The sequence below is a fragment of the Alternaria rosae genome, assembly GCF_020736505.1.
Source record: "Alternaria rosae strain MPI-PUGE-AT-0040 chromosome Unknown BKA58scaffold_3, whole genome shotgun sequence".
Classification (NCBI taxonomy): Eukaryota; Fungi; Ascomycota; class Dothideomycetes; order Pleosporales; family Pleosporaceae; genus Alternaria; species Alternaria rosae.
In genome coordinates this window covers 1,563,719-1,576,508 of record NW_025763572.1, presented here as the reverse complement: position 1 = coordinate 1,576,508, position 12,790 = coordinate 1,563,719, and the positions used below count along the sequence as shown (strand labels likewise).

The window sequence follows — 12,790 nt, the reverse complement described above, 5'->3', positions numbered from 1 at the left end:
AGCATCCCCGCCTTGCAAACAGACGATACATTCGCTGCTCCTCATCCACGTCCTCTCCTCTGGACCACCTTGGTACTAAAGGTCCGAAAGTATCGCGACCAAGCTATTCCCAATTTATCGCATCATGGCGGCCAAACCCCCCGCCCTCGACGTCTCAGCCACGCACATTGTCGCAACCCTCTTCTACAAGGCCGACACGCCCAACTTCTTCCAGCATGCAGATCTGTCGCCCCGAAGTCCCGGCGACCCAATTCCGTCCGCATCCCTTGAGTCGCTGAAGGACGGCGCCGTGCCCACCGAGAACCTCGCAGACTACCCCCTTGAACCGCCGACACCGGGGCCCAACGCCCGCGACAACCTATACGGAAGCTATGTCAGCCAAAGCTGCCTCACCGAGTTCTTCGTCACCCTCACCAGCATCATAGCTGGCTTGGAGAAAAACACAATAACGAGCAAAAGGCTCGAGGCAAGCAAGCTCTGCAGGGTAGTTGAAGTCACTTTCCCTTTGCCAAGCGCCTCGCCCGTCGCGCTTGAGACGTTGCGCAGGCATGAAGCCGTGTCGCGCTTCGAGCGCGAGTGGAATGTCGAATGCGTCTTCCAGGCAGACACCATACATCGGCGCTACAAGAGGCTCGCTGTCTTTGACATGGACAGCACCCTCATACAGCAAGAAGTCATTGACGAGATCGCTTCGCTGATAGGCGTGGAGAAGGAGGTATCTGCCATCACCGCTGCTGCCATGAACGGTGAGCTTGACTTCGAGGCCAGTCTACGCGCACGATGCAAACTGCTCAAGGGCGTGCCAAGCAGTGTATTTGAGACACTGAAGCCAAGGATAACATTGAACGAGGGCGTCAAGGATCTCATCACCGCCCTGAAGCGATTGGGCTTCAAGACAGCCGTACTTAGCGGAGGCTTCACTCCTCTAACAGGATGGATGGGGCAGCAACTTGGTCTTGATTACGCCTTTGCTAACCACCTGGTCGTGTCCGAAGATGGAGCCACACTCACAGGCGAACTGACTGGTGAGATCGTACACGCCCAGAAAAAACGCCAACACGTATTAGAGATTGCCGAGAAGGAAAACATACTCCTCGATCAGGTAATATGCGTTGGCGACGGCGCCAACGATCTTCCTATGATGGGTGTAGCCGGCCTGGGCGTCGCCTTCCACGCGAAGCCAAAGGTGCAGATGCAAGCTCCTGCTCGTCTCAACTCAAAGAGCATGCTGGATGTACTGTATCTCTTCGGTATTTCAAAGGAAGAGCAGGAAACACTATTGCAATAGCACAATCATTCGCCGTACAAAAGGTAACCATCCAACACTGTCCCGCTCGCATCATGCACAATACACCTGTTATTACGTGAATCAAGTGGCTATCTCGATTTCTCGGTTGCGTCGCTGCGACAAGGCGCGTGTGGTCGTCTGATACATGTCCTGGACTCAGGCACACAGCGTGGCGCAGCTTGCCCCTCCGTGTCTGCCTACGACCCCAGCCACGACGCCACAATATGCGATGCGATCATAGCCTGGCGGCATCATCATAAAGAAAGAAGGTATACATCTCAGCTCGTCCCAATCATACTCTGAAATAATTGCGCATCGTCTCTGCACATTATTACAAATCACCGCTTATTGTACCCATCTTTCCACGTTCCGACTTGCTTGTCATCACTAAACAATGATGGATCTACCGAGTCTACCGACAGACATATATCGCCTTCTTCTTGACCAAGTGCGTTTTACCAGAGCAGAATAAGTTGACTTACATTTAACGTTTGTCTAGCTCTCACGATCAGACCAAATCTCGCTGAGCCTTGTTTCCCACGCATGCCGCATGCAATGCGAGCCAATTGTCTTTCGCACTATCACCGTGGGTGCTTGCAAAGAGCGAGGTCCAAGTATGACTGCACGCATCACTAATGGCCTAACCTGGCCTTTTCGCACCATTGCCTCTGGTGTACACCGGAACAACGGTCACAGCAACCCCGCAAGCATCGTGAACAGTCTAAAACGGAACAATGGTAGATTGGCAAAAGCAGTACGGCACTTGGTCATCCCATCTTATCCCGACCATAGCTACATCTCCACCACGACGATTCTAAACATCATGGAAAGCACACAAAATCTGGCATCATTTAGCTGGAACGCCAACTACCCTATCCCCTTGCGTGTTCTCGAGGCGCTGCACCGCGATCATCCTTCAGCTCAGTTAAAAGTCACGAACCACAACCGCAAGGATCTTGCTCTAGATGAAGCTCTCCTGTCATCACCTCAGCTTCACACACTCGACATTACAGTCCGACGCATCCATCGGGGAACAACACGTCTGCAGGACGGGAACGACGATCTCTCCAATCTCAAGACCTTGCTCATGCGGGGTGGCAACCTCAGGGTTCTACGATTGCGTCTCAGCAAACTGGAACATTTTTCTATCGCTAAGAGAAGTCAGTACAACACTTCCACAGTTGTGGCCGTTGGCCCATCTCACTTCCGATTCCAGCAGACGGATACGTTCCCCATGCTCGAAGAGTTGGTCATCTCCAGAGCCGATAACCTTGCGCCTGTCTACGAGTTTAGCCCCAAGCACTGCAGCGATTGGGCCTACGCAATGGATTGGAGTGAGATGCGCATCTTGGATGTGGCCTCCACCAACTCCGAACACCTGCTTCGAGAAATCGCTGGTTTAATGCCAAAGCTACACACGCTGAGATTGAACCCGTCCTCTATCGATCGCGATACACTCGAAAGCTTCCTGCACACCGTGCCACTGTTGACAGATCTCAAACTGGTCTCTGGAAGTACTTCGAAGGTGTATATTGGTAGCTTTGACAAAGCAGTCACGAGGGTTTGCGAAACCATTGGACCTCAACTCCGCTCTCTTCAGATCGAATGCAAATTCCGTTTGACTATGCCATGGCAGTCTGCTCGCTTCCAGGAGGTACTGGGGCTATGTCCGCAGCTTAGATACTTCGAAAGTATCATCGATGGGCTGGGTTCGACCGGCGAATGGGAAGGAGATGTCGTCAGCAAGCCGGCTTCGTACAAGTATGCGTTGATGTCATCCACTAGCACTAGGGAATCAGGTATGCAATCTTTCTCTTCTCTCGGACGACGGGAAACGATACATTGCTAACGTATCTGTGTAGTTGATCCCTATGCGTCATGCTGTGGCACGGGAATAAATGTACCGCCTGAATGCGTCCCCCGGTACACAGCTCTCCCGCGAATATAGCGGACGTCTAGTCCACGTGTATCTTTTCTCTCCTACATAATCACCGCGCTATGAGTCTTCGTACTCTTTTCCAAATACCTTAGCCAGACCTTGTTCCAACTAATGCTCACACATGCATGGCGGTGGCGATGTTTGATACTCTGTTACCTGAGCCGGCCGAGTGCGAGACTGCCCCAATGTTCCTATAACCCATGCAGTACACATGTACGACAACCTTCTTAGCTTGCATGCGACGCTCACAATGCTGCAAGGCATCAAGCACCGCGGCTTTGAAGTCGCTTATGCACCGGAACGTAGGCGGAAATTGTGTTCCAGGTGATATTGTATACCTCACAAGGTCCGTGGGGTCGGTGCGAATCCTGACATTTAGATACAATGTGTGGAGATTGGAGAAATGCGTTTGCGAATTGGACCAGCGTCGGATCTGTTGTAGAACAACACCCGCACAGTCAACCCTAATAGTCTTAACAAGGAGCCCCCAGGCTGTCCCGCTTTCGAGGCTTCGAGCACGAGGTCTCCACGTATAGAGATTGAAGTTGATTTCGAACCTACGGATCCAAATGCACGCGTTGGAAGGCGGGAATCTTGGAAAAGAAGTCGAGAAGAAAAGAACGGCGATGGCGAACTTGTTGCTTTTGTATTCTGTCTCTGTCAGCTGTTTATTTAGATGTGCAGGGCCTAGTTGGTCAGGCTCACACTTCACTTACAGGTTTCACAGGCGTATGCCGCCAGCTCTGCGTTACCACAGCGCAAGACAGGTATCAGCAGGGCAACCGTTTGGTGACTGGCATCATCGTCGATAGGCCCTGGAAACGTAAGGGCGTAACCGAGGACCTTTAATTGAAGTTCGGTAGGTAAGTGTGACCATAAATGGAAAGACGTCGTCTCTTTGGGAACAGCATTGTTCGCCATACGCGCCATGGTGTTGAGTGGTTTCAAAACGAGAAAGGTCATTGTGAACCTGAGTGAGTGGATCATTGTTTCTTAATTTTCAGAGCATTTGCCATTCATAAACGCCCTGAAATGGTCTGAAAGCGAGCCATGTAGCAATAAGAATCGTGTGGCGCGCGTGCAAATCCCACGTAACAAGTGATGTGAGGTTTCTTTCACCTCCACCTACAATGCGTTTCACTACCACCAGCTTGGCCCACGACTGAGTGAAAAGACCCTCTATATAGCCTTATAAGCCCTGACATCCATTACCCTATATATATATTTTTTTCGCAACCCGCCAGGTTTACATCACCGATTCTATTTCGCAATGAGAATGACCAATCAGATCGTTCGAATCATAAATTCCGTGAACTCACTAGTACAGGCCGACTCGAAAAACATGGCAAAGGTACTACATGTCCTTCCTATTGTCCTTCACCTTACGCCTGACGAGATCTCCTTCGAGATCTCTGCCACAGGATGCCCGATGGCCAGACCAGAGAATGAGTATCATGATGAAAGCAGCTGCACTTGCAAAGAGGATCTGGAAATGATGATCAAAGGTCGGATGATAAAGAAGTGAGGTGGCAATTTGTGTGGAAACTTGCCGACATCAGAATGCAGCTTCCACTACCGTTCTCCCTTAGTTTTCGAATACTCTTATACTATTAGCTGTTACTGATAACCTTGGAATGACTGCTGTGATGACGATGCCAACACGTGACTAATATTGGTGATGGCTGCATGTGTGCTGAGCCGGCTTATCCCAACCGAGTTGCCGGAGTCGCAGACGAGATTTAGCGAGGATGCTTTTGGAGGTGCTCGCTAGTTCTTGTCGTCAGGTCTTGTCGTCAGGTCTATGATGACGCAGTTTACCCCAGTGATCAGCGCGGAGCAAGACCAGGCCCCAGTCTGAGTCAAGCCGCATTCTCTTCTTGGTTGAGGTTGTTTACTCCTTCAATTCCTCCTTCACGAACTTACTTTTCCCCGCGACCTTGACGGCCAACAACCAGATACTGATATCACTCATGATATCCACAGTCCCAACGTCCGCTCCGATAGCCTTCGAAAACCAGTTTCGCATCTCCACCGCGACCAACGAGTCCACGCCGTACCGATAGATCGCCTTCTGAGGATCGATGTCGTCCTTGCTAACTACTAAGAGACTGGAAAGCTGGTTCTGGATCGCTTCGACAACTATATCGGTGGCTTGAGCAAGGTTCGTGGCTTCTGAGAGCTTGTACGAAGGACGATTCTTGGCTTCGGCGGACGCGGTGTCGGAAGAGAAGCGCGAGGGGAGCGTGTCGAGGTAGTGGTACATCGGCCGCGTACTACCAAGAGGTGCCACGATACCCATAGCGCGAAGATCAGCCGGCAGGGTCAAGGGTGTGATGATCTGGGACCCGACGGTGCTTGCATCGACGCGTTCGGGGTCACAGCAGAAGCGTAGCAGCTTGTAGATGTCATTCATGGGCACCTCTTCTAGCATACCCCGCACGCGGAGCAGAGCTTGTATCTGCTCGTTCTGAGCCACGAAGCCAACACCCGTAACCATGCTCAGGGCGAGGGTATGAGCGCGTTGGCCGTGACGCATACGATGTGCCGCTAATGCGTCCTGGTATGTGTTGCCAACGGTGTAATTTGATTGACCGAACGAGCCCATGATACCGGTGGAGGATGACAACATGACGAAGAAGTCGAGATTGGCCGGTAGAAGCCGGTGCAGGTTCCAGGAGCCGTCTACCTTGGGTGCGAGCGACTCGTGCCACTTCTCGCTCGACATCTTTGCGAAAGAAGAGTCGCGCATCACCATTGCTGCTTGGACACACCCTTTGATTGGCGGAAGGCCTTGGAAGGACGCAAGGGTCTCCTTAAGCTGGTTATAGTCGGCGACGTCGCATACTGGAGCATACACTGCGGCGCCTTGTGCTATCAGTCCTTGGAGGAAGTAATCGCGATCAGATCCAGTACCCTCAACTGGTGATCGTGACGGCAAAATTAGATGCTTGGCTCCATTGTGTACCATCCACGTCGCAATGCTCTGACCTATACCGCCGAATGCCCCAGCGACAAGATAGCTGGCATTCGAGGGGAACAGTGGCTTGTCAGAATCTGGCGAAAGTTCCACCTCCACAATATCGTCGCCGTCCATCTCAATGACTACTTTTCCGAGCGTCTCTCCATCTTTGAGCGACTGGAAAGCCCGCTGAACCTTACTCTGCTTGAAAACGGTCGGAGGTAGAGACATGGTGATCTTACCACCTCCCATCAGTGATAGCACATCTCTGAAGATGCCAGCAAATAGATGGCTTTGTGCTAGGTCCTGGAAGTTGACGCTGACGAAGGTAATGTTCTTCGTTGTAGGAGGTACCACAATCTCGTTTGAGCCATTCGCGGTCGAATTGAAGACGTCCTTTTCTCCAACGCCAATAAAGCGTCCGAAAGAAGCAATACATGGCCAAGAAGCTTGCAAGAGTTCTTCAGAGCCCATCACAACATCGGCACCTCGGCCTCCCGTCAAACGGAGGATACCGTGCTGGAAGTCGAGGCTGCCAGTGCGGAACATATTCGACGTCGGAACGTTGAAATTCTTCTCCAGAAAAGCCGCTTCTTCAGATGTGCCTACAGTCGCAAAGATTTCCGTATATCCGTGGAGAACGGCGATTTGGATGATCGCTTGGCCGAGTGTACTAGCAGCCTCGTGGACCAAGATGGACTCGCCACCCTGTATACCGACACACTGCTTCAAGCCGTAGTAGGCTGTACAGAACGCCACTGGATAGATAGCGGCATCGCAGAAGCTCATACCGTGCGGTATCTTATGCAGTTGTGAGAATTTACAGCGGGCAATTTGCGCAACGCCATCTCGTGTTACGCCGAAAACGTGATCACCAATCTGGAAGCCTCCATCTTGTGATGAGCCAGTGCGTACCACGACTCCAGCGATCTCGCTTCCGAAGGTCTCATCGTGAACCTGGCCAAGTGCAACCGCTACGTCCCGCATATTGAGACCAACTGCCTTGATTTCAACAACGACACCATCTGGCTCAAGCTCTCCAATGTTGTCGGAAGCCTGCTCATAATGCAGTGTACTCAGGATGCCTGCCGCGCCGACGGTCAACTTTGGGCTGTCAAGCTCGCTCCAAGGTTTGGTGATAGTAACTAAAGTATCCTCGGTAGGCAGTGCTTGAGCAGTGAGTTCCGGGTCGTCGACCACACGTGGAATGCAGAGCTGGCCGTCAATCTCGCAGTATTCGTCCTCCGGGTCAGGTTGCGGATCTAAGAGTGTCTTGGTAATCGTCGTAATATGGGTAGCGACTGTGTCAAGTCCATTTTCCGAGTTGAGGCTGATACTTACGAGCCGATAGTCTTCAGATTCCGTCGCTAGCGTACGTACTAGTCCTGAAACCAGGCCTTCGGTAGGGCTCTGGTCAAGAGCTCGATGCTGGAACGTGATCCACAGCAGGGCATCGACTTTCGATACTAAGGTCTTGATCTTCTCGAGTTCGTCTTCTTGCATGTATCGAAGTAAATTCCCGTCTAAACCAGGGAGAAATACGCAGGTAGCATTGCCAAGCTCATGTTCTGATACAGAACTCCATGCTACTAAGGCGACACCAATCTCGTCTTGCGCTGCCATCGTTCGGCGAAGATTCTGCATCAAGCTTACCTGTGATGAGTACAATTCATCGTAGATAATGTGAATGCAGAATTTGGAAGAGAGTGATGAGGTAGGCAAAGTTGTCGGGTGATCGAAGCTAGCTGGCTTCCAGTCGATGCGGTATAGGCTGCGCGGCACGTCCTTCTTCTCTGTGGATGTGTCGCTGCGACCAATAGTCGTAGTCTCTAGATCGCCGTAGAAGCAGAGGTCTTGCGTATCGGCAAATGCTGCAGTGACAGAGAAGAGCTTGTTGCGAAATCCACGTCCAGAAACCTTCGCATGTACCCTAACATCTTGCGCATCAGAAGAATTGCGCAGCAGGTTTGCAGAGAACCATGCGTTGCTGAAACCAGTCGGTACAGTGGTGGCTGAAGAGTCCTTGGCGTAGATAGAATACGCCGGAAACGTCATCTGAAGTATGGTGTCCAGTGCAGCGGGATGAACGAGATGCGGATCACTGTAGTCGAATTTTGCGTGTGTCTGCCAGTCTCGAAGACCAACTGTGCCAGCCGCCTGATTGTTTCGATCCCACGTGACATTGCGCATGCCCCGGAAAGTTGAGCCATAGGCAAGGCCGGCCTCATCGAATGCATCGTAAATGTCAGCGCTGCTGATATCGATGCGGCATTCGTCCAAAGCCGAAAGGAAGGCGAGCTTCTTCTCCTCCAGCGCTTTTGCATATTCACTGTATCCTCCCAGGTTCTCGTGGCCTTCGCTGTATTCGATCGAAATAGATCCGGCACAGCACAAGTGCCATCCGCCGTCCTCGTAGACGAAGAGGGAGAACTGGTGCCACATGCAACCCGGCTGCATATCACGTGATTCCAGCATCGCGGGTCGGAGTGTGAGCTGTATCTCGGTACCGCGGGGATCAGCCGAGAGTGTCATCGCCTTCGTAAATTTGACATCTTCGAGCTTGTAGCCCACTGCACTCTCAGCACGCCGACCATAGTACTGGCGCATAGCTTCGATGGCCATCGCAAGCATGCCCGCCGCAGGCATGAGGCAAAGACCATTAATTTGATGATCCTTGAGATATGGTGATTGATCTAAGAGAATACGGTTCGTCCAGCGTGCTTCAAGTTCGTTCCAGTCAGGAGTGCGCGAGCCAAGAAGCTCATGATGAACAAATTGTGTCTGACGATACTGAATGCTCGTCCTGCCTTCAAGCCAATACTTCTTCTTGTCTTCGAATTGATAACGCGGAAGTGACGGCAGGAATTTGGGGCTGCGACCGCTGTCCATATTCACTGCGGCTATATCGACAGTGCTACCCATGATGTGTAGCTTCCCTGCACATTCCATGGCGGTGATGTCGGCGGCCCGATCCCGGCGCAAGACAGAGCTGTAATCGGTTGTAATGTCCCTTCCGTATTGTTTAAGAATATCGCCTAGTGGCGAGCGTAGAACGGAATGCGGACCGATCTCGAGGAAAAGATAGCTGGATGCATCTTGCCGTGCGCATACTCCCTGTATCGCAGCAGAGAACTGGACTGACCCAGTGAGATTTCGCTGCCAATATTCGGAGGACCGCAGCTCATCTAGACATTGGATATCTTGCCCAGTGACACTCGAGATAAATGACGACTGGCTCTCTAGTGGCTCTCCAGCATCGATGGTTCGGAGAAGCTTCCCATAGATATCGGCTACTGAACTCATATGATGTGGCGAGTGATAAGCAACGTTGACCATGAGAACGTGTACTTCGATCTGCGCTTCTTTGAGAGCTGCAGCCAGCTGATGAACGATATCATGTGAACCCGAGAGTGTGAAACTGGCCGCGCTGTTGTAGCAGGCAATAGCGATTGGATCATCGGGATTCTCAGCATTCTTCTCGTCCATCATATGCTTCCAAGCATCGAGGGGAGCTTGAACTGCGATCATTGCGCCACGAGATGGTCTGAGAGTCTGAGTAATCGCAACGGCAAGCCCCCGGAAATAAGCCACCATCCAAGCAGACTCTCGTGAGATTGCACGGCTAGCATAGGCGGCGGCGATCTCGCCCGACGAGTGCCCTACCGAGATTGAAGCGCGAACATTCCATGAGGCCAGCAGGTCGAGAATAGCTACTTGTAGCGCTGTGCAAATTGGCTGGCTGAGCTCCGGCTGATGAATGGCGGATTCTTCTTTAGACTTATGGTATAATTCGTCGATGAGGGACCAGGAACTACCGAGTGACTTGAAGTATCGATCGGCTTCAAGCATAGCGCTGCGAAAAGTTTCGTACACCAAGAGCTCGCGACCCATTCCATGCCATTGCGCACCTTGACCAGTGAAGACGAAACACACGTTTGCGTGTTGTTTGACTCGTGTAGGAGCAGGAAAGATGGGTTGCGACCGCACATCTGGTGAGGCGACGCAGGCCGTCTTCCAGGGGAATGGTGTTCTCTTCTCAGCCAAAGTGTATGCAATATCACCGAGAAGTTGGGTACGGTCCTCGTCATCTGCGTGGTTGCTCATCCATATCCCAAGGGCGGAGACCGATCGCTGAGCCGCACGCTCATCGAACGCAGATAGTATCAACAGTTTTGGAACATTCCTGCCAATCTCGCCAAGGAGCATGCTGGGGTCGTCCGTAGTAGTGAATGGGGTGAGGTCGGCGAGAGGTTCCGATGATACATTGGTACCCGTGCTATGATTGTCGTCATCTCCCTCCTTCTCTATGGCGCCAGAGGAATCCGATCGACACGCAGATTTGCTGTCCTGGATGATTTCAGTGCAGTGCCGACCATTCAGTCCACGGCTGCTGAGAAAGCTCAGCGCATCGTCTATAACGACGTGAGCGTTGGTGCCTCCGTAGCCGAAAGAGTTTACGCTTGCGCGCCGGACGCCGCTTGTGGGCCAGACTACTGATACGAGTGGGAACTTGAGGTTAGGACCAGCTGCTACGACAGCAGGATTGATACGCTCGGGATAAACATTAGGTGGGATGATGCCTTTCTCAAGTACAAGAAGCGATTTGATGACCCCTGCAATACCACTGGCGCCCTCAGGATGTCCCATGTTGCCTTTTAGCGCACCGACGAAGATGGGGTCTTCGGGCGTTCGAGAGGAGAAGACGTTGTTGATAGCCGCAGCTTCACAAGGATCTCCCACGGGCGTACCGGTGCCGTGCGCTTCGAAATAGCGAGTGTCACCGAGATCAAGACCTGCGCGTGCATACGTCTCGTGAATGAGGCGCTCCTGGGCGGATTGGCTGGGCGATGTTATGCTTGGGGTATTTCCATCCTGCCCACATCCAGTTGACCGTATGACGCCACGGATAGTGTCTCCATCTGCGATGGCCTTGTCTAGACGCTTGAGAATGAGTACACCGAAGCCTTCACCTCGGGCGTAACCCGATGCGCGCTCATCGAACGAGTAGCAAACACTATCTTTTGACATCATGTTCAGACTACTCAAGAGAGCGGTCGAGTCTGGAAGTAGGCACAGATTATTACCGCCGACGAGTGACTACAATCGTGTGTTAGTTTTGATATCAAGTCAACCTAGGAAAAGGAAAAACTGAACAGGTCTGCAGCCTACATCAACAGGGAAACATGCAAAGTAGATGATATAACGTCGATGTAGGCTCCAGACCTGTTCAGGTTTTTTTTGTATGAACTGACGTACCATGTCTACGCTCCCAGCCAATAATTCCTGACACGCCAAGTGGAGAGCGACGAGACCACCTGAGCAAGCTGTGTCGACGGTCATACTTGGTCCACTAAAGTCATAGAACCAGCTCAAACGATTGGCAAGCATGGCTAAACCGCTGGATCCTACGATGCGGTAATCTCCTGGCATCTGGGCATCTCGCTGAGAGATCTGGCTATACTCTTGAAGTAAACAGCCAACATGAACAGATGTCCTGGTGCCTATAGCTGCTTGCATAGGGATGCCGGCTGTGTGTAGACGTCAGTGCGAGCAAAACTAGTTTTTTGAAACACGACGTACCGTTTTCGAGAGCATGGTAGCTCGTCTCTAGCAGAAGGCGCTGCTGAGGGTCCATGCATTCCGCTTCCGCTGGTTGGATGGAGAAGAAAGGAGCATCGAAGCGAGCGGGGTCGTCTGCAAGGAAGTGACCGCCTCTGTTCTTTACAGTACCAGGTCGGTGACCATGCTCTTTGTAGAAACCATCGATATTCCAACGGTTCTTGGGTATCTCGGTCATAGTCGATCGGCGCTCCATAAGTAGCTTCCACAAGCTCTGAGCATCTGTAATATCCTGTGGAAATTTTAAGCCAAAGCCGACAATGGCAATGGGCTCCACACTACAGGGTTGGCTCGAGGGAGCCATGAATGGCTGTTCACTATCGGCGGAGGCGTTCATATCGTAAGGTATCGTCGGTCCAGGTGTTTCAGAAAGTATGGATCAGGTTTGAGTCGTTGGTGTAAGCAAGTGCGACTTCATTGTAGGTTAAAGACTAGGCTCCGGGTGCTGCAGTGACTTATAGTGAAGTGCTGGGGAATGCGGGGCGGCGACTGCATAGGTGAGTGAGCAGCTGCCTGAGCGTATGGACGCCCGACAAACAAATAAAGCGTCTGTTAACGCAATTGCGTGCTGCAACGTGCCTGCCTGATCCGTGACTAGAGATCTCAAGACCGCGCCAGGCGGGCTGGGTGCAAACACGCCTACCTCTAGCGTTCAACTGGAAGGTGAAGTCACATCATGGCTTTCCAACCAGTGGTGCGCGCGTCCGAACTCTAGAGATTGTACTGTGCATGTGGGGGCGCCCCTTCCCTTGCTTCGCATTACCAGGCTACCGGCGCCATGAAAGAAATAACTTCCCGCAAACAGTGGTGATTTGATACTCAAGACTAGAAACCCACGCTCGAGAGTCGAAAGAGGAAGACCTAGGCAGTAGTCTGCCATATGAGGCTAGACTGGTGTAGACGGCACCTGTATGTCTGACCCGCGCCCGGGCGTATGTCTTGAATCTCACAAAAGACCGGGCGCATGCGACTGTAATCTGGGGGC

General features: G+C 52.0%; 3 protein-coding genes across 3 annotated transcripts; 2 read left to right on the top strand and 1 right to left on the bottom strand.

Annotated features, from left to right (window-relative positions):
* Positions 1 to 3: 3 nt before the first annotated feature.
* On the top strand, positions 4 to 1,748 carry BKA58DRAFT_125347 (HAD-like domain-containing protein). The gene has a single exon (XM_046164261.1). It carries the CDS (start codon positions 125 to 127, stop codon positions 1,286 to 1,288), a length of 1,164 nt encoding a protein of 387 aa, XP_046027605.1. The 5' UTR covers positions 4 to 124; the 3' UTR covers positions 1,289 to 1,748.
* Positions 1,486 to 3,332, top strand: BKA58DRAFT_125352 (uncharacterized protein). Its single transcript, XM_046164262.1, has 3 exons — positions 1,486 to 1,736; positions 1,788 to 3,087; positions 3,151 to 3,332. Exons 1-3 carry the CDS (start codon positions 1,683 to 1,685, stop codon positions 3,234 to 3,236), a joined length of 1,440 nt encoding a protein of 479 aa, XP_046027604.1. The 5' UTR covers positions 1,486 to 1,682; the 3' UTR covers positions 3,237 to 3,332.
* A 1,603-nt stretch (positions 3,333 to 4,935) lies between these two features.
* Positions 4,936 to 12,479, bottom strand: BKA58DRAFT_454607 (polyketide synthase). Its single transcript, XM_046174518.1, has 3 exons — positions 11,767 to 12,479; positions 11,443 to 11,714; positions 4,936 to 11,283 (listed from the first exon to the last, which is right to left on the bottom strand). The coding sequence occupies exons 1-3, from the start codon at positions 12,140 to 12,142 to the stop codon at positions 5,119 to 5,121; spliced, it is 6,813 nt and encodes a 2,270-aa protein (XP_046027603.1). The 5' UTR covers positions 12,143 to 12,479; the 3' UTR covers positions 4,936 to 5,118.
* Positions 12,480 to 12,790: the final 311 nt, after the last annotated feature.

Coding starts and splice junctions, on each gene's coding strand:
- BKA58DRAFT_454607 (XM_046174518.1), bottom strand. CDS start 12,142: ATGAACGCCTCCGCCGATAGTGAACAGCCATTCATGGCTCCCTCGAGC. Junction 11,715..11,766: donor CTACCATGCTCTCGAAAACG/GTACGTCGTGTT, acceptor GTCTACACACAG/CCGGCATCCCTATGCAAGCA. Junction 11,284..11,442: donor TGGCTGGGAGCGTAGACATG/GTACGTCAGTTC, acceptor ACACGATTGTAG/TCACTCGTCGGCGGTAATAA.
- BKA58DRAFT_125352 (XM_046164262.1), top strand. CDS start 1,683: ATGATGGATCTACCGAGTCTACCGACAGACATATATCGCCTTCTTCTT. Junction 1,737..1,787: donor ATCGCCTTCTTCTTGACCAA/GTGCGTTTTACC, acceptor ACGTTTGTCTAG/CTCTCACGATCAGACCAAAT. Junction 3,088..3,150: donor CACTAGCACTAGGGAATCAG/GTATGCAATCTT, acceptor GTATCTGTGTAG/TTGATCCCTATGCGTCATGC.
- BKA58DRAFT_125347 (XM_046164261.1), top strand. CDS start 125: ATGGCGGCCAAACCCCCCGCCCTCGACGTCTCAGCCACGCACATTGTC.